Genomic DNA, 25,116 nt, shown 5'->3' with positions numbered 1-25,116 from the left:
TGTGTCTTTATAAGTTCTGTTTGTGAACAGAATTCCCACTCACCTGAAGAAGGGGCTCAGAGCCTCGAAAGCTTGTGTGGCTTTTGCTACCAAATAAACCTGTTGGACTTTAACCTGGTGTTGTTAAACTTCTTGCTGTGAGGCAGCAGTGCTAACCACTCTGCCACCGTGCCACCCAACGTTAGGTTGATTGGCCATGATAAATTGCCCCTTAGTGTCAGGGGGACGCTAGGGTAAATATGTGGGGTTACGGGGATAGAACCTGGATGGGATTGTTGTTGGTGCAGGCTCGATGGGCCAAATGGCCTCCTTCTGCACTGTAGAGATTCTATGATCACCTCTATGTGCTGGTTAGGTGCATTGGCCGTGCAAAATTTTCCCTCAGTGTACCCGAACGGATGCCGGAGTGTGGCGACTAGGGGATTTTCACAGTAACTTCATTGCAGCGTTAATGTAAGCCCACTTGTGACTCCAGTAAATAAACTTAAACTTCAGGAACTGGGATGTTCCAAATCGAAGTGCTACAGCACCTCCAACAGCTGGGAGGCCGCAATTACAACATGAGAAGTTTGTCGGGGCAGCGTCTATTCTAAATTTTGGTGACGGTTTTGTGTGTGTGTGTGTGTGTGTGTGTGTGGGGAGGCGGGGAGGGGGAGTTTAATTAGGCATGTTTACTGGTGCCAAACCTTAATATAATATATATTTTTTAAAGCATGTATTGAAATAGAGTGCATGTGTTTCTATCTTGACTCTGATCAGGAATGAATTATTCTGTTCTAAGATAGAATCATTGAATCTCTACAGTGCAGAAGGAGGCCATTCGGCCTATCATATATCGACTCTCCAACATAGGCCCATCATCCCCTGCCAATCCCCCCAGCCTACACATCGTTGACACTGAGGGACAATTTAGAATCATAGAATCCCTGCAGTGCAGAGAGAGGCCAGTCGGCCCATCAAGCCCTGCACTGATAACAATCCCATCCAGGCCCTATCCCCATAACCCCACGCATTTACCCTGTTAATCTCCCTGATACTAAGGAGCAATTGAGCCTGGCCAACCAACTTATCAACCTAACCAGCACGTCTTTCAGACAGTGGGAGCAAACCAAACGCAACCGGCACGGACATGGGAAGAACGTGCAAACTCCACACAGACAGTGACCCGAGGCCGGAATTGAACCCAGGTCCCTGGAGCTGTGAGGCAGCAGTGCTAACCACTGTGCCACCGTGCTTCATATTGTAAAAAAAAAAGATACAGGGGCCCATGGAGATGTTGCAATGCAGACTCGATCGCAGTTCTCGGAAGGGGAATTGGATAATTATCTCAAGGAGAGGAAACTTGCGGGGCTGTGAGGAAAGGGCAGGGGAGCGGGACTCGCCGGGATGCTCTCACAGAGGGTCGGCACAGACACAATGGGAGAATAGCCTCCTTCCTGGGCTGTGACCGATCTGCGAGGGTGATATCAGAACGGAGGGCTGAGAACTTGAGGCCTTGTCCAAGCTGGTTGGGTCTCCTCCCTACGGCGATGAGGGTGACCTGCCTTTTAAGATGATAAAGGTGGATGCTTGATAGGTTAGAAATGAAGGTAAGATTCTCACTTGGGTGGGAAATCCGAAACTAATATAGTTTGAACTAATATAGTTAAAATAAATGGGATTAGCGTGATTTCAATGGTAGCTATTGTCGGTGTGAACTCGATGGGCTGAAGGGCCTTTTCTGCACTGTATGACTCTATGACTAATAAATCCAATCGTGGGGGGCATTCAGGAGAAACCTTTTTTCCCAGAGTGGTGAGGATTTGGAACTCAAAGGGAGTGACTGAGATGAACAGTAAAGATACATTTAAGGGGAAGATGATAAACACATGCCTGGGTGGCGATGGCCTAGTGGTGTTATCACTACACTATCAATCCGGAAGCTCAGCTAATGTTCTGGGGACCCGGGTTCGAATCCTGCCCATGGCAGGTGGTGGAATCTGAATTCAATAAAAAATATCTGGAATTAAGAATCTACTGATGACCATGAAACCATTGTCGGAAAAACCCATCTGGTTCGCTGATGTCTTTTAAGGAAGGAAATCTGCCGTCCTTACCCGGTCTGGCCTACATGTGACTCCAGAGCCACAGCAATGTGGTTGACTCTCAACTGCCCTCTGGCCAAGTAGGCAATAAATGCTGGCCCAGCCAGCGACGCCCATGTCTCACGGATGAATAAAAAAAACATGAGGGAGAAAGAAATAGAAGGATGCGATGATGGGGTTGGATGAAGTGGTGTGGCAAGAAACTTGTCTGGAGTATAAACACCAGCACAGAGCAGTTGGGCAGAATGGTCTGTTTCTGTTCTTGGAATCAATTTGCTAAAAGTCTAAAGGGCAGTTTTTGCACGTGTTGGGGAGTTGACGCCACCCTGCGCACCGTCGCCTCTGCTGCATTGAGGAAAGGAATGAAGTCTCATCTCTCCCTCTCTCCTGTCGCCAGGCTGCTGTTCCTAATCCTGCAGGCACGCTACAGCCGGGAGGGGCACAGTTACTGCCCCACACAGGGCTGCGAGCGAGTGAAGATCACGGCCACCATGCGGTCACAGGCCGTGAGTAACTGCATGCCTGCCGCCTACCCAAAATACTCCACGCCTCCGAAAGCCACGGTCGCGATGCCACCAAAAAGCTTGGTTAAATGTGAGAACTGCGGGGCTTCTCAGGTAAGCTCATGTATCCAACTTGGTGAGGCAACTGCCTGCTCCTTCAGCTGATGGTGCCGTCTGCAGGGGGCGCCACGGTGTGCGGGTGGGGGAGGGGAGAGGAGTGGAACATTTGATGGACAGGCTCTAGGTGGTCAGGTCTGGCAGCATCTGTAGGAAAGAAAAGAGCTGGCGTTTCGACCCTTTCTCAAAGTTTTCCAGCATTTTCTCTTTTGGTTTCAGGTTCCAGCTTCCACAGTAATTTGCTTTTATAAAGGTGGGCAGGGTTCGGGCCAGAGTTTCCTGTCCCACAGCGGGTGGGACTGGAAAGTCCAGGCCATGGTCATTGTCGTGATGTAGGAAAAGCAGTAGGCACCTTGGGCATGCTGAGGTTGTGAAGTACCCTCTATAGTTGAGGGGGTGATCCAATCATAGAATCCCTGCAGAAGGAGGCCATTTGGCCCATCAAGTGCACCGACTTTCTGACCCAGGCCCTATCCCTGTAGCCCCACATATTTACCCAGTTAATCCCCTAACCTACACATCTTGGGACATGAAGGGACAACTTGCCATGGCCAATCCACCTAAACCGCTCATCTTTGGACTGTGGGAGGAAACCGGAGCACCCGGAGGAAACCCACGCAGACACAGGGAGAACGTGCAGACTCCACCCAGACAGTCACCCAAGGCCGGAATCGAACCTGAGTTCCTGGCGCTGTGAGGCAGCAATGCTAACCACTGTGCCACCCTCGTTTTATTCAAAATGAATAAAATGATTAAAGGGATTAGAATTGGGGTAAAAAGTGGCAAGCTGTTTCCTCTGATAGAGGGGGGGGGGGGGGCCAGAAGGGGGCAAATCTTCAAAAAAGGGCTAGATCCTTCAAGTGAGACCAGGAAGCACAAAGGGGAGTGGCAGTCTAAAGCTTTATCCCCACAAAAATCCGTGGGAATCACTTGAAAATTTCAAAGGTGCGATGGGAAGATTTCTAATAGGCAGGGAGAGTGTATCAAAGGTGAGGAGATGGAGTTTAGACACATACAGATTAGGCGTGATCTAATTGAGTGGCAGAATAGGCTCGAGGGGCTGAATGGCCTCCTCCTGTTCTACGCCGTAACCAAATTCTTAAATTCAAGCAATTTGTTTCTCCGTGTGCTGGTGTCATCTGAAAAGCATCGTTGCGTGAAAACTGGACGAGCCATTGGATGGCTTTTTCGGATGAGAACTAATTTTGATGTTGTTAATATCCCGCAGCTAGTTTATACAAGTGATCCACACCAAATCTACCTCCTCGTGCAAATCCAATCCCTCAGCAACGCCGCGATTCAGCAGGGACACAGAGAATCCTATATTTCTGTAAGTAATCCCAGAACTGTTGCTATCATTTCCGTGGAAACGGGGACATTCAGAAAGAAGATTATGGGAGAGAACTCCATTCAAAGAAAACGTGAGGTGATGATACAGGGGAAAGAATGAGGAGCTGGGCAAATACTTAGAACCTTCTCTCTCCTGATAATGTTCTACACACAGTTTCTTGCTGACATACATTTGGCTCCCAGTCAAGGAATGTCTGGATTTCAATTCTCTCATCCTTGTTTTCAAATTCATCCAGCGCCTCCCCCCCTCTCCAGTGTATGTGATCTTCTCCAGCCCTACAACCCTCCAATCTCTGCACTCCTCTAATTCTGGCCACTTGTGAGCCCCTAGTCATTGCTCTGCCTTCAGTTGTCTGGGCCCCGAGCTCTGGAATCTCCTCCCTCCATCACTCTGCCTTTCTGTCACACTTTAACCAAACACTTTGTCACAAAGAACAGTACAGCACAGGAAACAGGCCCTTCGGCCCTCCAAGCCGGTGCCGCTCCTTGGTCCAACTAGACCAATCGTTTGTGTCCCTCCATTCCCAGGCTGCTCATGTGACTATCCAGGTAAGTCTTAAACGATGTCAGCGTGCCTGCCTCCACCACCCTACTTGGCAGCGCATTCCACGCCCCCACCACCCTCTGTGTAAAAAACATCCCTCTAATATCTGAGTTATACTTTGCCCCTCTCACCTTGAGCCCGTGACCCCTCGTGAACATCACTTCTGATCTGGGAAAAAGCTTCCCACCGTTCACCCTATCTATCCCCTTCATAATCTTGTACACCTCTATTAGATCTCCCCTCATTCTCCGTCTTTCCAGGGAGAACAACCCCAGTTTACCCAATCTCTCCTCATAGCTAAGACCCTCCATACCAGGCAACATCCTGGTAAACTTTCTCTGCACTCTCTCTAACGCCTCCACGTCCGTGTGGCAGTGCGGCGACCAGAACTGGACGCAGTGCTCCAAATGTGGCCTAACCAGCGTTCTATACAGCTGCATCATCAGACTCCAGCTTTTATACTCTATACCCCGTCCTATAAAGGCAAGCATACCATATGCCTTCTTCACCACCTTCTCCACCTGTGTTGCCACCTTCAAGGATTTGTGGACTTGCACACCTAGGTCCCTCTGTGTTTCTATACTCCTGATGACTCTGCCATTTATTGTATAACTCCTCCCTACATTATTTCTTCCAAAATGCATCACTTCGCATTTATCCAGACTAAACTCCATCTGCCACCTCTCCGCCCAATTTTCCAGCCTATCTATATCCTGCTGTATTGCCCGACAATGCTCTTCGCTATCCGCAAGTCCAGCCATCTTCGTGTCATCCGCAAACTTGCTGATTACACCAGTTACACCTTCTTCCAAATCATTTATATATATCACAAATAGCAGAGGTCCCAGTACAGAGCCCTGCGGAACACCACTGGTCACAGACCTCCAGCCGGAAAAAGACCCCTCGACCACTACCCTCTGTCTCCTATGGCCAAGCCAGTTCTCCACCCATCTAGCCACTTCTCCTTGTATCCCATGAGCCTTAACCTTCTTAACCAACCTGCCATGTGGGACTTTGTCAAATGCCTTACTGAAATCCATATAGACGACATCCACGGCCCTTCCTTCATCAACCGTTTTTGTCACTTCCTCAAAAAACTCCACCAAATTTGTAAGGCACGACCTCCCTCTTACAAAACCATGCTGTCTGTCACTAATGAGATTGTTCCGTTCTAAATGCACATACATCCTGTCTCTAAGAATCCTCTCCAACAACTTCCCTACCACGGACGTCAAGCTCACCGGCCTATAATTTCCTGGGTTATCCCTGCTACCCTTCTTAAACCACATTCGCTATCCTCCAATCCTCAGGGACCTCACCCGTGTCCAAAGAAGCGACAAAGATTTCCGTCAGAGGCCCAGCAATTTCATCTCTCGTCTCCCTGAGCAGTCGAGGATAGATGCCATCTGGCCCTGGGGCTTTGTCAGTTTTAATGTTCCCTAAAAAACCTAACACTTCCTCTCTTGTAACGGAGATTTTCTCTAACGGGTCAACACCTCCCTCCGAGACACTCCCGGTTAGACGCCCCTCTCCTTCGTGAATACCGATGCAAAGTATTCATTTAGGATCTCCCCTATTCCCTTGGGTTCTAAGCATAATTCCCCTCCTTTGTCCCTGAGAGGTCCGATTTTCTCCCTGACAACTCTTTTGTTCCTAACGTATGAATAGAATGCCTTGGGATTCTCCTTAATCCTGCCTGCCAAGAACATCTCGTGACCTCTTTTTGCCCTTCTAACTCCCCGTTTGAGTTCTTTCCTACTCTCTCTGTATTCCTCCAGAGCTCCATCTGTTTTCTGTTGCCTGGACTTAACGTACTTAACGCCACCTGACCTAATATCTCCTAATGCAGCCCAGTGTCATATTTTGTTTTCTTTCATTTGTGGGACATGGGCGTCGCTGGCTGGGCCGGCATTTATTGCCCATCCCTAGTTGCCCGAGTCAACCACATTGCTGTGGCTCTGGAGTCATATGTAGGCCAGACCGGGTAAGGGCGGCAGATTTCCTTCCTTAAAGGAACCAGATGTGTTTTTCCTGACAATCAATGGTTTCATGGTCATCAGTCGTTGCTTAATTCCAGATTTTAAAAATTGAATTCAAATTCCACCATCTGCTGTGGCGGGATTCGAACTCGGGTCCCCCAGAACATTAGCTGAGTTTCTGGATTAATAATCTAGTGATAATATCACTAGGCCATTGCCTCTCCAATCCTGTTTTGTAAGGCTTCTGTGAGGTACCTTGGGATGTTCTGTTACATTAAAAGTGCTGGATAACGGTTACAAAGCCTATTCCCATACCAGCATTAAAAGCGACCTACATACTGACATTGGTGTATCCGTCTAAAGATCCATAACACAGTTTAAACTCTCTCCGCTCCTCATTTTCATTATGTTCTCCTGACCCTGAAGCAGGTGAAAAATTTTTTTTTTAATTAATTTTTTGATGAGCTAACAAAGGAATAAAGAGCTTGACTCGTTCTGTTTGGTCTCCCGGTTTCAGGCAGCTTCCTGTGGGTACTGTTTGTGTACACCCAGACTGATAACTGTTAATGAGCTGTTTTATTTTCCTGATTCTGTGGTGCCTCGATCCCAACAATATTTGATTTCAATCGGTGTGTGTGTGTGTTATCAGGTGTCGAGGGAGATGTTCTCCGAGGCACTGGAGTTGGATGACAGGAATCTTAATCAAAGCGCATATGTGTGTCTGTGTGACTTTGTATCCTGCTGATGTAACATGTGAATAAAGGGTCAGTCAGTCTAACACACAATATATAATGGGCGACACGGTGTCACAGTGGTTAGCACTGCTGCCTCACAGCGCCAGGGACCCGGGTTCGATTCCAGGCTTGGGTCACTGTCTGTGTGGAGTTTGCACATTCTCCCCGTGTCTGCGTGGGTGTCCTCCAGGTGCTCCGGTTTCCTCCCAGTCCGAAAGATGTGCGGGTTAGGTTGATTGGCCATGCTAAATTAACCCTAGTGTCGGGGGATTAGGAGGGTAAATATGAGGGGTTACGAGAATAGGACCTGGGTGGGATTGTGGTCGGTGCAGACTTGATGGGCCGAATGGCCTCCTGCTGCACTGTAGAATTCTATGATTCTATGAACCCCACATATTTACCCTACTAATCCCCCTAACCTACACATCTTGAAACATACGGGGCAATTTAGCATGGCCAATCCACCTAACCTGGAGCACCCGGAGGAAACCCACACAGACATGGGGAGGATGTGCAAACTCCACACAGACAGTGACTCAAGGCCGGAATTGGTCCCTGGCACTGAGACAGCAGTACTAACCACTGTGCCGCCCTCATAATAAAGGAATATGGAAAATCCTTGGCAGTCGGGACAGACAGAAGTGATATTCATGAAGCGAGTTGTTTTTAAGTTTGACGAGCAAAGCCAATTGAAATTGTGTACGGAGGGAGTCATTGGGTTGCTCTCTTTAGAGCAGTGAAGTCCAAGAGGAGATTTTAAATCACAAAGCATTTAGCTAGAGTACAGAGCCAGGTCTTGTGGGTAGTATCCCTACCTCTGGGCCAGGAGCTCTGGGTTCAAGTTCTACTTCAGGATATGATGGTCATGGTAGGTATTTTCATAATGTGGCCAGAAAGGTGGAGTATCAGTCTGTAACTCCTTCCTGATGGTAAGATTGGGAGAGTTTCCTGGTCAAGGAGACAATGACAGAACTTTCATAGAATCCCTACATTGCAGAAGAGGCCATTCGGCCCATCAAGTCAGCACTGACTCTTTGACAGAATATCTTGCCCAGGCCTTCTCCCCCGTAACTCCAAACATTTCCCATGGCTAATCTATCTCATCTACACATCTTTGAACACAAAGGGGCAATTTAGCATGGCCAATCAACCTAACCCGCACATCTTTGGAGTGTGGGAGGAAACCGGAGCACGCGGAGGAAAACCATGCAGACACGGGGAGAATGTGCGGATTCTGCACAGACAGTGACTCAAGGCCGGAATTGGTCCCTGGCACTGAGACAGCAGTACTAACCACTGTGCCGCCCTCATAATAAAGGAATATGGAAAATCCTTGGCAGTCGGGACAGACAGAAGTGATATTCATGAAGCGAGTTGTTTTTAAGTTTGACGAGCAAAGCCAATTGAAATTGTGTACGGAGGGAGTCATTGGGTTGCTCTCTTTAGAGCAGTGAAGTCCAAGAGGAGATTTTAAATCACAAAGCATTTAGCTAGAGTACAGAGCCAGGTCTTGTGGGTAGTATCTCTACCTCTGGGCCAGGAGCTCTGGGTTCAAGTTCTACTTCAGGATATGATGGTCATGGTAGGTATTTTCATAATGTGGCCAGAAAGGTGGAGTATCAGTCTGTAATTCCTTCCTGATGGTAAGATTGGGAGAGTTTCCTGGTCAAGGAGACAATGACAGAACTTTCATAGAATCCCTACATTGCAGAAGAGGCCATTCGGCCCATCAAGTCAGCACTGACTCTTTGACAGAATATCTTGCCCAGGCCTTCTCCCCCGTAACTCCAAACATTTCCCATGGCTAATCTATCTCATCTACACATCTTTGAACACAAAGGGGCAATTTAGCATGGCCAATCAACCTAACCCGCACATCTTTGGAGTGTGGGAGGAAACCGGAGCACGCGGAGGAAAACCACGCAGACACGGGGAGAATGTGCGGATTCTGCACAGACAGTGACTCAAGGCCGGAATCGAACCCGGGCCCCTGCCGCTGTGAGGCAGCAGTGCTAACCACTGTGCCACCGTACCGCCCTTTGCTAAGCATAATCATGGACCAATCCAATGGAAGCCTGTCGCCAATGCCCCTTTTAGAGTATGGTTCCTGAAGGAGTGTAAAGAGAAAGTGATAAGTTTTCATTACCCCTGTGTAACCTCCATCATTTCCCCATCAGCCTGTACAGCACCAGTACACATTGAGCTGCCCTGTGTTACTGAACATGTGGGTGAAATAGTCAATTATTGGATTTTTATAGCTAAGGGGTATTGAGGGTTACAGAACCAAGGCAGATGGGAGTTAAGGCACAGACCAGCCATGATCTAATTTTCAACAATTCATTTTACGGGATGTTGGCATTGCTGGCTGGGCCAGCATTTATTGCCCATCCCTAGCTGCACTTCAGAAGGTGGTGGTGAGCCGATGCCTTGAACCACTGCAGTCCCTGAGGTGTAGGTACACCCACAGTGCTGTTAGGGAGGGAGTTCCAGTATTTTGACCCAGTGGCAGTAAAGGAACAGCCGATATATTTCCAAGTCAGGATGGTGAATGATTAGGACCTCTAGGTGGTGGTGTTCCCAGGATCTGCTGCTCCTGTCCTTCTGGTTTGTAGTGGTCATGGGTTTGGAAGGTGCTGTCGAAGGAGCCTTGGTGAGTTCTTGCAGTGCATCTTGTAGATGGTTCACACGAATGTTACTGTGTGTTGTTGATGGAGGGAGTGAATGTTTGTGGAAGGGGTAGCAAAGAAGCGGGCTGCTTTGTCCTGGATGGTGTTGAGTTCCTTGAGTTTTGTGGAGCTGCACCTGTCCAGGCAAGTGAAGAGTGTTCCAACACACTCCTGACTCGTGCCTTTTAGATGGTGGACAGGCTTTGGGAATTCCCAGCCTCTGACCTGCTCTGGTCGCCACAGTATTTACATGGGTAGTCCAGTTCAGTTTCTGGTCAATGGTAACCCCCAGGATGTTGATAATTGAACGGTGGGACAGGCTAGAGGGCCTGAATGGCCTCCTCGTGCTCCTATAATTTCTCTGGGATACCTTGTCGATGAAGCAATATTGAGGGGCAGCATAGATTCTTGCACTGAAGGCACAAAGGGTAAGAAACTATCGTGGGGGAAAGATTTTTGAAAAGCTCCCACTGACTTGAGATTCTGCTGTTGGTTGTATTCCAATGGGGATAGCTCCAAGACACAGGGTGTGAGAGAGAAAATGAGTGATCTGAAGTTGGGACACTGTTGTGTGTCGATATCAAGAGTGGTGTTGGTCGGAACCCGGGAGTGCTTGGCTGCAATGAGTCTGCTCCACTTAGAGCGTTGCACATTCAAAGATGTGGAGGTGCCGGCGTTGGACTGGTGTGGGCACAGTAAGAAGTCTCACAACACCAAGTTAAAGTCCAACAGGCTTATTTGGTAGCACGAGCTTTTGGAGCGCTGCCCCTTCATCAGGTGATGAAGGAGCAGCGCTCCAAAAGCTCATGCTACCAAATAAACCTGTTGGACTTTAACTTGGTGTTGTGAGACTTCTTACTGCACATTCAAAGAGGAAAAGCAGGATGGTTTCTTACACTCAGCTTAAGGAGAAACACGAATGACATCTCTTCACCTCATTCTCACGTTATCTGGCTTCAGTATAATGACAAAATGCTTCTTTTTAGGTGAATGGAACCAGGTTCCCATTTCAAAGAGGATTCTTCATAGTTACGGTTGATGCTTGCAGTGGAATCATTACCAAAAATATCTCATTTGCCAAAGCTGATGAAGTCATGGCCAAATACTTGAGCACTGGAATCTCCCAAAGGTATGGCAAAGAGAAAGAGATTTACTGACTTTGGAACTTACTTAGATTAGAATGCAGAGTTGGACAAGTTTTTTATTCCTAATGTGTTCTTGGGATCGCTGAAAAGACTGGATTGTGGAGCCGGAGGAGATCGGGACTGGCCGGTTCCTGGGGGGGATTGAAAACAAGGATGAGGTAAAATGGGAGCATTGTTGTTGAACCAGGAGCCAATGAGTGTTGGTCGCTGAGCACAGAGAGGAGAGGTGGCACAGTGGTTAGCACTAACAGCGCCTGGGACCCGGGTTCGATTCACGGCCTCAGATCACTGTGCAGAGTTTGCACGTTCTCCCCATGTCTGTGTGGGTTTCCCTCGGGTGCTCTGGTTTCCTCCCACAGTCTGAACGACATGCTGGTTAGGCGCATAGAATCATAGAATTCCTACAGTACAGAAGGAGACCATTTGGCCCATCATGTCTGTGCCTGCCACGATCCCACCCAGGCCCTATTCCCGTGACCCCACATACTTACCCTGCTAACCCCCCTGACACTAGGGTCAATTTAGCAAGGCCAATTAACCTAACCTGCACATCTTTGGACTGTGGGAGGAAACCGGAGCACCCGGAGGAAACCCACGCAGACACGGGGAGAACGTGCAGACTCCGCACAGACAGTGACTCAAGACCGGAATTGAACCCGGGTCCCTGGTGCTGTGAGGCAGCAGTGCTAACCACTGTGCCGCCCCTTTGGCCGTGCTAAATTCTCCCTCAGTGTACCCGAACAGGTGCCGGAGTGTGGCAACTAGGGGATTTTTACAGTAACTTCATTGCGGTGTTAATGTAAGTCTACTTGTGACACTAAAAATACATAAATAGGTGAACAGGTTCTCATCAGGAAAATGTAATATCTGGTTTAATCTCACCGATTGGCTGAGTGGTTGGGTCATAAAGAGCTTTCTCACAATAAGGGTCTTAGAAAGGGATTCACTCTCTCTGCCAAAAGGCTTTTGAGGGTCCAATGAAGGTTCACATAATCCTACAGTGGTGAAGGAGACTATTTGGCTCCTCGAGTCTGCATCGACCACAATCCCACCCAGACCCTATCCCATTACTCCATGCATTCACCCGAGCAAGTCCCAAAGTTGCAACACTGAAACTGATAGTTCTTTCTGTTAGATAAGGGGGAGCCAAGGAGGGATAGGTTGGAGGGGTCGAATGGTCTCATTCTGCTCCTCTATTTCCATCAGTTGTGCCATCAGTAATTGTGAGTGTTTTCTTTTCCAGATCAATTATTTTATTAGGTTCAAAAGACACAATTAGCGGGGACATTGAGGCCATTTCGGAACAGATGGTCCCACTGGGCACAGCAAAAGCTGCACAACTTCACAAAAAAGGTACGTGTCTTTGGTCCGATCAGCAGCCTGGCAGTTTCCCACTGCATAGACTATGGAGATGCCATTTCTAATCTCTTTGTTCATGGGATGTGAACATCACTGGCTGGGCCAGCATTTATTACTCATTCCTAACTGTCCCATGAGAAGGTGGTGGTGAACTGCCTTCTTGAACCGCTACAGTCCGTGTGGTGTAGGTACACCCACTGTGCTGTTAGGGAGGGAGTTCCAGGATTTTGACCCAGCGACAGTGAAGGAACAGCGGTATATTTCCAGGTTGGGATGGTGAGTGGCTCGAAGGGATGGCTCCAGGTGGTGGTGTTCCCAGGTATCTTTTCCTTCTAGATGGTAGAAGTATTCGGATTGAGAGGTGCTGTCAAATGAGCCTTAACAAGTTCCACTGGTCCCTTATTAGTGATGCTGACCCACTGTTGGAGTTTTATCAATTGTACATTTATTTTCATTCTGCATTTTGAATGACGCCTTGGCAATGTGACAAAGAATGGAATGGGAGATGGGGTTTGCACTGAGATGGATTTTCTGGTTTTGGGATGTAGTCTGCTTGGAGCTCACTCGAAACCAGAATGGCGGGTTCTCTGAATCCTCTTGGTCCAGGCTTTGGCTTCAACAGCAGCTTGAATGGTGGAGGCAGCCTTGACATGTTATTCAAAAACTACATGAAAAAATTCTCTCTTCCGAATGCTAAACAGACTTGCATTTATATAGCACCTTTCACAAACTCAGGCCATTGCAACCCACTTTACTGTTGTAAAGGTGGTGCCCATTTTGTGCACAGCAAACTCCCACAAACAGCACTGTGTATTGACCAGAGTGTTTATTTCCCAGTTACCAGGACACATTGCCCCTTGCTCCTCTTCCAAATAGCCAACTGTTTCTTTTACATCCACTCGACGGAGCAGATGGGACCTCAGTATTTTTTCATTCATTCAATGGGAGGGCGTCGCTGGCTGGGCCAGCATTTATTGCCCATCCCTAGTTGCCCAAGAGCAGTTGCAAGTCAACCACATTACTGTGGCTCTGGAGTCACATGTAGGCCAGACCAGGTAAGGACGGTAGATTTCCTTCCCTAAAGGACATTAGTGAACCAGATGGGTTTTTCTGACAATCGGCAATGGTTTCACGGTCATTATTAAATTCTTAATTCCAGATTTTTTAATATATTGAATTCAAATTCCACCCTCTGCTATGGTGGGATTCGAACCCAGGTCCCCAGAACATTAACTGAGTTTCTGGATTAATAGTCTGGTGATAATTCCACTAGACCATCACCTCCCCACCTGAATGATGGCATTGCTGACACTGTTGCACTTGCAGAGCTCAGTCTGGATTGTGTGCTCCGGTCTCTGGAGTGGGACATGAACCAACAACCTTCTGACTCAGAGATTAGTGCGCTGTCCTTTTTTTCCCCAAATTTTTATTCCATCCAAAAGAGCCAAATTCCAATTGAATCCAATTCATGGTCCCCACTAGAGAGACCAACAAGATCCAAGCTGACAAGATGAGGCATTGCACTCCATTTTGAGCTTGATCTTAGCCTTTTGGCTGAGTTAGCTTTGAACAATTGCATCAGGCGACGCCTCAGTTAAACCTCATCGGCTCCCCGATCATTGACTCAACCCAGCCTGGGAGACCAACCTGCCTGACCATTGACTCTCCCTCACCAGGTAGGATACCCATTGAGCTGACCTCGTGTCCAGCCTCAATAACTTCCCCTTTCCCTGCCCATGGCCACGAGAAAGCAGGCAGTACTTATAAGTTTATTTATTAGTGTCACAAGTAGGCTTACATTAACACTGCAATGAAGTTACTGTGAAACTCCCCTTGTCGCCACACTCCGGCGCCTGTTCGGGTACACTGAGGGAGAATTTAGCATGACCAATGCACTTAACCAGCACGTTTTTCGGACTGTGGGAGAAACCCACGCAGACACGGGGAGAACGTGCAGACTCTGCACAGACAGTGACTCAGGCCAGGAACCTGGGTCCCTGGCGCTGTGAGGCAGCAGTGCTAACCACTGTGCTGCCCTGAAGAAAACTGCCTGGGTATGTTGGCTGGTACCTGAGCAGTTTGTCATAGGAACCCACTATTATTAATTTAAATGTAAGATGCTTCAGCCCAGCTTCCTAGATGTTGCTCTCTATACTCGATTAGTAATTTGAATAAAATGCTTATTAAGAGCCGTATATTGAGTGCTAAATTGCATTTGAGGCTTTTAAGATATGAATTGTGGTTTTACAGAAGCCAGAGTGTGAATAATTCCATAAAGGTACAAGTGAGTACTCGACAATCAAGATGGTAAATGGAATATGTTCTGATTAATAAAAGCAGAGTGTTTTAACTGCACACACATTTCGAGTGGGAATAATATCTCCAGGCTGACAGTGTCAGTACCTGAGTATAGGTAATAGAAGCCAGTGATGTATCGAGGGCAGCTGCATTTTAGCAATAAAACCTCTCCAATGTTCTGCAAGATACATGACCGAGATATACTGGAGCAATTTCAGGGTTGTAATCTCATTCAGACATTCAAACGGCAGATACAAGCCACTTGAGGTTCGATGCTCTCGACGCGTGATGCAATTTTAAATCCATTCGATGCAATCACTGCCTCGTATACCATCCGCAGCGTCTGTTCTTAACACCCTGTGGTTTGGAGTAGCATGAGAATCAATTTACAAATCTATCAGCGATCTCACAATATTGCTCATGGTTTGTCTGGAACAGTTTACTGGCTTGTTCCTTTATTAAGACTGTGGCTCATACTGATTCCCATCTTGTAACTGGAACCGTCGGGCCATTGTGCAACACAGGGGCCATTCGGCCCATCATACCTCTGCCAACTCTCTAAAAGTAGAAGTATGACGGGAGTAATTATTGAAGCGCATGCAGCTTCAAGATTTAATACAGGTGTAAATCACAATTATTCTTAAAGCTGATTAAAACATGACTGATTAATTACAAAGGAAACTTCAACAGGGACACATTTGTTGAGGTAAATGGAACCTAGACAAGTAGCTGCCACGCGCCATTGCACTTAGTAAATATTGATGATGAATAAATTATCCAAGGTTTCGCTCTTCACCCTGCTCTTTGCCCTGAACCCTGCAAACCTCTTCCCCCTCCCCCCCGCCCGCCCCCCCTCCCCCCCGCCCGCCCCCCCTCCCTCCCCCTCCCGCCCCCCCTCCCTCCCCCTCCTGCCCCCCCCACCCCACAAACCTCCTCCCCCCCCCCCCCTCACCCCCAACCCCAACCCCACATTCAAGTATTTATTGAATTTGCTTTTGACAGTTATTTTTGCGTTAGCTTTTGTTGCCTTTTCAGGCCGGGAGTCCCAGATCCTGACTCTGTGGGAAAAAAAACGCAGGCGGACTTTTCCCATAATTTGTCAGAGTGCCTGGAAGCCGGCGTGTATCTCTCCAGCTGCCACAGCTGAGTTTTCTGACCAGATCTTGAGCCACTCTGACAGAAACGGCATTGCAGGTTTCCCAGGTGGCAGAGAGTGGCACCCCATTGACAGTGGACAGGACCAGGAGATCCTGCAGCTGGTGAATGGCTGCCACTCCCACACATTGCGGGGAGGCCAGAAGTTTATTAGTCACAAGTAAGGTTTATATTAACACTGCAATGAAGTTACTGTGTAATTCCCCCAGTCGCCACACTCCGGCGCCTGTTTGGGTCAATGCACTCTAACCAGCACCATCTTTCAGACTGTGGGAGGAAACCGGAGCACCCGGAGGAAACCCACGCAAACACGGGGAGAACGTGCAAATCCCACACAATGACCCAATCCGGGAATCGAAGCCGGATCACTGGCACTGTGAGGCAGCAGTGCTAATAACCACTATGCCACCCGAACCAACCCCCCCTCCACCCCCTGGGTGCACAGCAAGATCCCATGTCAAATCTGTTTAGTGGCATCAATCGAGGGATAAATATTGGCCAGAATGTCAGGGGTTGGGGGGGGGAAAATGACACACAACTCCCCTATTGTCATCAAGAGCGCCATGGGGTCTTTTATACCAACCCACGTTCATAACGTATCCATTCGGTCTTCGAAAGGGAAAGTGCCATTAATTCTCTGCAAGGTATAAGTGCATACTGGACACTCAAAGTGGAAATCAAGATATGTATTGATTAATATAATCATAGCGTTTTAATTGTATACAAGTTTCAAGTGGAAATGCTTCTGTGCTGTAACATAGTATTCCAGTCACAAAATTGATGAACACAGTAAAAAGTCTCACAACACCAGGTTAAGGTCCAACAGGTTTATTTGGTATCACGAGCTTTCAGAGCGCTGCTCCGAAAGCTCGTGCTACCAAGTAAACCTGTTGGACTTTAACCTGGTGTTGTGAGACACCTTACTGTGCCCACCCCAGTCCAACACCGGCATCTGCACTCAAAATTGATTAATGTATTGACAGGTTGCCTTTGTTTTTGGTTTTACATATAATTGTTTATAGTGCTAATTTCGAGTCTTTGGTGTCAAAGCCATCATGCTCGCCTGCGCAGGCTTTAAGAGCCACAAACTCACGCTTGAGAAATGAATCGATTTCCTGCAGCTGCTTCTGTTATGCACCTTCAGGTTTTTTTAAACAAATCACTCACGTCAAACTCAAGAAAACCAAAAGTATCAGGTTTATTTTCTCAAGGTTAGTTGGTTAAAAACGCCCCAGTCAAAATCCTCCACTTTCCTTACTTTTAACTTTCACAGAATCTCAGCACGAGAGAGAAGGATTCGCGTTTGCCCCACCCAGCTGCCTGACAATCTACTCTTTATTCTTTTGCAGGGAGTATTGCTTTCTTTGGATATAAAGGGGAATTTAACCCTTCGTGGACCAGGTTGTATAGCAGTCCCGCTGGGCACAGCCTATCCCTCTTGGAAAAGTACATTCCACTTCAACTACAAGACTATGGCTGCACTAATGTTACCAAACCTCAGAGGAAGGAACTGGAACTTTTACAGAAAGCTTTACAGTGAATATCAATTTGAATAAACATGACCTAACTTATTTTATTAATGATGGTTCCAGTGTCATTTATTTCCCCCTCTTCCCTTATCTCTTAGATTTGATTTATTATTGTCACAGGTATTAATATACTGGAATTTGCGGACCTCACTGGGTTGTCCTAACATGGTTTGGGACATAGCAAATTTAATGCTGTATTTTCTTTTAAAGGGATGTATCTTCAAACTATACCTGTGACTCAGTAGAACAGGGGTCAGTCAGATCCTACACCTTCTGAAGAAGAGGCAGAAAGGCAATCGCTGAGCCACAGTGTTGCCCAGAAGTGTGCTCCCTAAAGCGATTTAAAATGACTAATTGGAACCGAGTGCTGCTTTTCTCCCGAATCAGAATCGCCTTCTGAAATAGCTAGAGTCAGACTTGGCAAAAAGACAGACGGTTGTTGCAGGTCAATCGCCATGTTCTCCAGGACAGTGAACTTTCCTCTAATCCGTGACCGACTGAGGGAGTGCTGCACTGTCACAGGTGGCGTCTTTCAGGTGTATGTTAAATCGAGGGCTTGTCTGTCCCCTTAGATGGAGAGTAGAAGATCCCACGGCAATATCTTGCCAAAGGGGGAGTTCTCCCCGGTGTCCTGGTTGATATTTAAAGAACAAAGAAAATTACAGCACAGGAACAGGCCCTTCGGCCCTCCAAGCCTGCACTGACCATGCTGCCCGACTGAACTAAAACCCCCCCACCCTTCCAGGGAAGATATCCCTCTATTCCTATCCTATTCAGGTATTTGTCAAGACATCCCATAAAAGTCACTATTGTATCTGCTTCCACTACCTCCCCCGGCAGCGAGTTCCAGGCACCCATCAACCCTCTGTGTAAAAAATGTATGCCTTAGTGAACTACAGAAACAGATGAGATGGTTGTTTGTGGGCTTGCTGTGTGAAAATTGGCTGCCGTCACTTTTAGTTTGGCTGGGTCAACCAGGCCTTTTGGACATTCTGAATAGTGCAGCACAGATTTGCAAGTCTTTTTTCTTTTCCGTGCAATCAGACTTGTTCAAACCCGATGATCGGAAAATATATCAAATTTCACAGAGCTTAACAAAGGGTCAAAACCAGGATCACATTTTATTTAACATTATTCAGCAACAATAATAAAAGATCTATTCAACCTGTTTTTTTTTCCCCCCTCCAACACTGCAGAATTTTAAAGTGAAATACTTCTTTTACAAATGCAGGTTTCCTCCTCATCTACTGAAAGATTAAACGATGAGAGGCACAGACAGGGTGGATAGTCAGAGGCTTTTTCCCCAGGGTGGAAGTGTCAATTGCAAAGGGGGGCACAGGTTCAAGGTGAGAGGGGGAAAGTTTAAGGGAGATGTGCACAGGCCTGGAGGGCCTGTTCCTGTGCTGTACTTCTGTTCTTATCACTGGGCTGGCTGGTCTCGATGCAGCTTTCATGAAACAGTTGCACCAGTGATGACATGGTTAGTTAATGGAAATTCCGAGGCATTTGCGCGGCAGTTCCAGCCCAGGGACGCTGCACTCCCAGTCTCGGGGAGTTGGGAGTAGGGCAGAACTGCGGCTGAGGACGTTCCTCAAGAGTGACAGACAATGGCCTCGTGACCGCCTGTCCTAACCTCCAATGTGAAGAGCCTCGATGGGACCAACATTATTCTATCTCAGATATTCCTCCTCAAGAAAGCTGGGCACAGTGAAGATACAAAGGTAAGGGTAAGGGCAGAAAGAGCAATGTTCTATTGCGACAGGACAGAAAACCCAAGCTGCTGCACAGCCCAGTCTACAATATCTGAGGAAGGATGTGGAGTCCAGAGGAGGTTCACAAGAATGATCCCTGGGATGAAGAGCTTGCTGTATGAGGAACGGTTGAGGACTCTGGGTCTGTACTCGGAGTTTAGAAGACTGAGGGGGGGGGGATCTTATTGAAACTTACAGGATACTGCGAGGCCTGGATAGAGTGGACGTGGAGAGGATGTTTCCACTCGTAGGAAAAACTAGAACCAGAGGGCACAACCTCAGGTTGAAGGGACGATCCTTTAAAACAGAGGAGGAGGAATTTCTTCAGTCAGTGGTGAATCTGTGGAACTCTTTGCCGCAGAAGGCAGTGGAGGCCAAGTCATTGAGTGTCTTTAAGACAGAGATCGATAGGTTCTTGATTAATAAGGGGATATGGGGTTATGGGGAAAGGGCAGGAGAATGGGGATGAGAAAAATATCAGCCATGATTGAATGGCAGAGCAGATTCGATGGGCCGAGTGGCCTAATTCTGCTCCTATGTCTTATGGTCTTATAAAAGAATCCCTTCCCTTTTAAAACATTTAGTGATTGACTAATTCAACAATCTTGTGAGAGAGATAAGTCACAGAGCTTGAACCAGGTGCTGCATTTCGGAAAGGGAAATAAAATGATTGCGCTTAAATTCAAGACTTTTTAATGGCTGGGTTGTTGCAGTAATAATACTGACAGAAATTAGCCAATTGGGCTTAAAAATACAAATGTAAACATCAAAGGCTTTCTGCAAAGGCACTTTCAGTTTGGGAGATTGCTTCGATGAGTTGGGCCCTGAGTTATACGCAAGTGATTCTCCGCTATGGTCGTAACCTGGATGTAAATCGGTGACACTCTCCAACCTGTCAGGAGAACAAATCCATCAGCTTGAAGCTAAAGATGCTCTTCTTCTTTGGCTCTGTACAGAGTTTCTTGAAACAGTCCATCACAGATTTGTTGCAGTAGTTGAAGAACGCTTGCTCTGCTCTTTCGAGAACTCTGTCCAAGTTCAGTGCTCCCTGCAAGCTAAAGGTACAGAGAGTGGGGTGTAGTGGAAATAATGTACAAGTGCAGCATAAACTGAAACATCAGTCGGGAAGTGACCAGCTGGTATAGTGTGTTGGGCCACAATCGCCCTCTATTTTATTGGGGTCCAAAGCTGGTCAATATTAATGGCAATGGTTGAATAATTTGAAGCTACCCAAATTTGATCCAATCGACTAATGTTTTAAAAACAATCCTAAAGTGTTAATCCATTTGGGCAGAGGCACGGTGGTTAACACTGCTGCCTCACAGTGCCAGGGACCCGGGTTCAATTCCCGGCTTGGGTCACTGTCTGTGTGGAGTCTGCACGTTTTCCCCGTGTCAGCGTGGGTTTCCTCCGGGTGCTCTAGTTTCCTCCCACATTCTGAAAGACGTGCTGGTTAGGTGCATTGGCCATGCTAAATTCTCCCTCAGTGTAGCAAACAGGTGCCGGAGTGTGGCAACTAGGGAATTTTCACAGTAACTTCATTGCAGTGTTAATGTAAGCCTACTTGTGACACTAATAAATAAACTTTAACTTTACTTTTCTGGATTATTAATCCAACATCATCACCACTGTGTTGCCATCCCCTATGTTGTCTCGCCATCACTGGGTGAATATCCTGAAATTTCCCAGCTCACACCATTGGGCTCCAATGGTCTCCAGATGTCAGTTCCCCTCCGCTACCACCTTCCCTGGGCAACGAACGCTAGCTGGAGTTACCCGCACCAAAGAACAGATGAGTAAAAGATTTGGTGCGTAACATACAACACTTATTATACAATAATGAGGGAACGTTTACTGGTTATAGGCAGCGAGGAATTGTCTTCAGGAAAGCTGGCTAAAGGTTGGGCTGCCTTGAGTGAATCCTGTCCCATTCAGCCCAAAATATCTCAACAGATCAGCACTGAAATCTAATCCACTATTGCAGCAGACATCCTGGAGGTCAACTAGAGGTTAATTGCCATTGCTCAAGGAAATCTCTCCGTTGTAAAAGACCATGTGGCAACAGTGAATGAGTCCAATACCAACATACTCCGGGAGGTATTATTGTCACTGACTCGCAATCCAGAGACCCAGAGTGACACTCTGGGGACCCGGGTTCGAATCCCACCACGGCAGATGGGGAAAGTTGAATTTGATAAAAATCTGGAATTAAAAGTCTAATGACTATGAAACCATTGTCGATTGTTCACTAATGCCTTTTTAGGGGAGGAAATCTGCCGTCCTTAGCCAATCTGGCCTACATGATTTAGATCCACAGCAATGTGGTTGACTCTTAACTGCCCCTACAAAAGCAATTAAGGATGGGCAATAAATGCTGGCCCAGCCAGCGATGCCCATGTCTCATGAACAAATAAAGGAAACTCAAACACGACAGGCGGCTGTGCAATGTTTAATTTTAAATGCTAAGCGTAAACTCAGGTGATCGAGAGAGAGAGGGGGTGGGATTTTCTGGCTGCGCTCGCCCCAAAACTGGAAAATCTGGTTGGGCGGCACAGTGGTTAGCACTGTTGCATCACAGCGCCAGGGACCCGGGTTCGATTCCCGGCCTTGGGTCACTGTCTGTGCGGAGTTTACACATTCTCCCCGTGTCTGTGTGGGTTTCCTCCGGGCACTCCGGTTTCCTCCCACAGTCCGAAAGACATGTTGGTTAGGTACATTGGCCATGCTAAATTCTCCCTCAGTGTAGCTGAACAGGTGCCGGAGTGTGGCGACTAGGGGATTTTCACAGTAACTTCATTGCATTGTTAATGTAAGCCTGCTTGTGACTAATAAATAAACTAAACTAAATATATAAATGAACTAGTAAACTAAATCCTGCCTGGGGTCAACGGACCTTTGCATGGTCCACCCCCTACCCGCTACCGTTACCGTGCGGGTGGGAGAGGAAAATTCTACCTAGTGTGTTTGTTTACCTGTTTGTAAACTGAATGAGTTCCACTTCATCCGAGCACTTCAACAGCAGATCCTTTTTCTCCAGCAAGATCGCGGCACAGATGAAGAGTTCAAAGGTGTAATCGTTGTTGGTCACAGGCAACTCTGGCCTGATCTTCCCTTCTATGGTCGCAGAAGAAAGAAAACACAGTTGGCGAACAGCCTGACTTATCAGAAAACAAACACTGGCGCTATTTAAGTCTTAAAAAAAGAAATATAATATTGGTTAAAATTTACAGGCTCTGTCAATTTGCCAAGCTACCACTTCTAAAACAACCAATCGCTACTGCTACCACCAGACTTCAGGAATGGGCAAACTGCTGGCAGATCCAATGAAATATGAAAGACCGAGTGGTCAGATAGTTTGGGACAAAAAACAAGCAGTCATTATGACCCAGGTATTCCTAATTCCTTGAAAGACAGACTTCAGGTAAATTGCCTGAAAAGGATGTGGGAACAGGGATAGAGAAATAATTATGAATTTATAGCACTGTGAATGGGTTTGGGTACTGCATTGTAGAAAGAATTCAAATTCACCAGGGTGACCACCTTTTTAGTTCCTGGGACTCTTACCAGCAGAACAGAGAAGGTTAAGAGGAGATTTAGTCAAGTTTTTTTAATGATGAGGCGCTTTCATACTTTGTATGGAGGAAGCAAACCAGGGACAAGCGGTCATGAGTTTAAAATTGGCACCAAATTGAGATAACCAAGTCTGCAAGAGAGCCAAAACATCTTGATGGGCCAAATAGCCTCCTCTGTGCTATGCTGGGCAGCACAGTGGTTAGCACTGCTGCCTCACAGCGCCAGGGACCCGGGTTCAGAAGACTAAGGAAATTTGTCATGTCAGCTATGAACTTTTACAGCTGCACCATAGCAAGCATTCTTTCTGGTTGTATCACAGTTTGGTATGGCTCCTGCTCTGCTCAAGACCACAAGGAACTACAAAAAGTCATGAATGTAGCCCAATCCATCACGCTCTGTCTACACTTCTTGCTGCCTCGGAAAAACAGCCAGCATAATTAAGGACCCCACGCGCCATCGGGAAAAAGATACAAAAGTCTGAGGTCACGTACCAACCGACTCAAGAACAGCTTCTTCCCTGCTGCTGTCAGACTTTTGAATGGACTTACCTTGCATTAAGTTGATCTGTCTCTACACCCTAGCTATGACTGTAACACTACATTCTGCACTCTCTCGTTTCCTTCTCTATGAACGGTATGCTTTGTCTGCATAGCACGAAAGAAATAATACTTTTCACTGTATGTTAATACATGTGACAATAATAAATCAAATCAAATCCCGGCTTAGGTCATTGTCTGTGTGGAGTTTGCACGTTCTCCTCATGTCTGCATCGGTTTCCTCCGGGTGCTCCGGTTTCCTCCCACAGTCCAAAGATGTGTGGGTTAGGTTGATTGGCCATGCTAAATTGACTGTAGTGTCAGGGGATTAGCGGGGTAAATATGTGGTGTTACGGGGATAGGGCCTGGGTGGGATTGTGTTCGGTGCCGACTCAATGGGCCAAATGGCCTCCTCGGGCACTGTTGGGATTCTATGATTGATCGTACAGGGTCGGTCATTTAAAACTGAGGTGCGGAGAAATTTCTTCTTGCAGAGGGTGGTGAATCTCTGGAATTCTCTGCCCCAAAGGGTGCTGGAGGTCGGATCATTAGAGTATTTAAAGTGGAGGTGGATAAATATTTGACAGATTGAGGAATAGAGGACTCTGGAGAAAAGGCACAGGACAGGATCTGAGGGCAGCACAGATTAGCCATGATTGTATTGGATGGTGGGGCAGGCTTTGGAGGACCTGCACTCCTGCATCTATTTCTTGTGTACTATCTTTGAAAAGAGTAAGAGAGAAATTTGTTGGCAAAGAGGATCGCTGGAGCTTTGCCACTACGAGTGGCTGAAGGAAAGATACTGGGCTCTTTCGAAGGAGCAATAAAAGAGATAAAGGTTTGACGCTGGGAACTGTACAGGAGCAAGGGGAACAGGGCAACAGGATTAGTTCAGATTGTTCTAGCAAAGGACCAATATAGATACAACTGGCTGAACAGCTCCCTCCTGCATTGTAATAATCTCCATAGTAAAAGAACAGAACGCTAGATTACTACTTATCACACAAAGCATGGCAGAATCATAGAATGCAGCATAAAATCAGACTGTTCCGTTTACACAGCAAGTTATAATCATGTGGAATGCAGGCAAAAGGGAATTAGATGCATTCCTTAAAAGTGAATATTAGCAGCAGGAATATGGGGAAGGAGTACAGGATTTGGGGGAGGGACTTTCAAAGAGCTAGCATGAACACAATGAGCCTTGCTATAGAGGGAGCGCAGCGAAGGTTTACCAGGCTGATTCCTGGGATGGCAGGTCTGTCATATGAGGAGGGACTAAGTCAGTTAGGATTATATTCACTGGAGTTTGGAAGAGTGAGAGGGGATCTTATAGAAACTTATAAAATTCTAACAGGGTTAGACAGGGTAGATTCAGAAAGAATGTTTGTGATGGTGGGGGAATCCAGAACTAGGGGTCATAGTTTGAGGATAAGGGTAAATCTTTTAGAATTGAGGTGAGGAAAAATTTCTTCACCCAGAGGGTGGTGAATGCATGGAATTCACTACCACAAAGTGTTGAGGCCAAAATGTTGTGTGATTTCAAGAAGAAATGAGGGCAGCACGTTGGCATGGTGGTTAGTACTGCTGCCTCACAGGGATCCGGGTTCAATTTCCACCTCAGGTCACTGTCTGTGTGGAGTTTGCACGTTCTCCCCGTGTCTGCATGGGTTTCCTCCGGGTGCTCCAGTTTCCTCCCACAGTCCAAAGATGTGCGGGTTAGGTTGATTGGCCATTCTAAATTGACCCTAGTGTGAGGGGGATTAGCAGGATAAATATGTGGGGTTATGGGGATA

The 25,116-nt window shown here is 47.0% G+C and overlaps 2 protein-coding genes across 7 annotated transcripts in view; one reads left to right on the top strand and one right to left on the bottom strand.

Annotated features, from left to right (window-relative positions):
- cemip2 (cell migration inducing hyaluronidase 2) overlaps positions 1-17,512 on the top strand; it is a 107,167-nt gene extending 89,655 nt beyond the window's left edge. For all 4 annotated transcript variants that reach the window (XM_078213947.1, XM_078213946.1, XM_078213948.1 and 1 more), the window contains exons 20-24: positions 2,482-2,701; positions 3,933-4,034; positions 10,964-11,106; positions 12,366-12,475; positions 17,284-17,512. In XM_078213947.1, coding sequence (XP_078070073.1) covers positions 2,482-2,701; positions 3,933-4,034; positions 10,964-11,106; positions 12,366-12,475; positions 17,284-17,474 — 766 coding nt within the window. In that variant the 3' untranslated portion in view covers positions 17,475-17,512. The remainder of the gene's footprint in view (positions 1-2,481; positions 2,702-3,932; positions 4,035-10,963; positions 11,107-12,365; positions 12,476-17,283) is intronic.
- Positions 17,513-19,890: 2,378 nt separating this feature from the next.
- LOC144494717 (TBC1 domain family member 15) overlaps positions 19,891-25,116 on the bottom strand; it is a 66,062-nt gene continuing 60,836 nt past the window's right edge. For all 3 annotated transcript variants that reach the window (XM_078213934.1, XM_078213935.1, XM_078213937.1), the window contains 2 exons: positions 22,187-22,328; positions 19,891-20,269 (listed from right to left, as the gene is read on the bottom strand). In XM_078213934.1, coding sequence (XP_078070060.1) covers positions 20,110-20,269; positions 22,187-22,328 — 302 coding nt within the window. In that variant the 3' untranslated portion in view covers positions 19,891-20,109. The remainder of the gene's footprint in view (positions 20,270-22,186; positions 22,329-25,116) is intronic.

This window comes from Mustelus asterias, chromosome 6, assembly GCF_964213995.1.
Source record: "Mustelus asterias chromosome 6, sMusAst1.hap1.1, whole genome shotgun sequence".
NCBI lineage: Eukaryota > Metazoa > Chordata > Chondrichthyes > Carcharhiniformes > Triakidae > Mustelus > Mustelus asterias.
The sequence above is the reverse complement of the archived record's forward strand: the minus strand, read 5'-3'. Positions and strand labels throughout refer to the sequence as shown.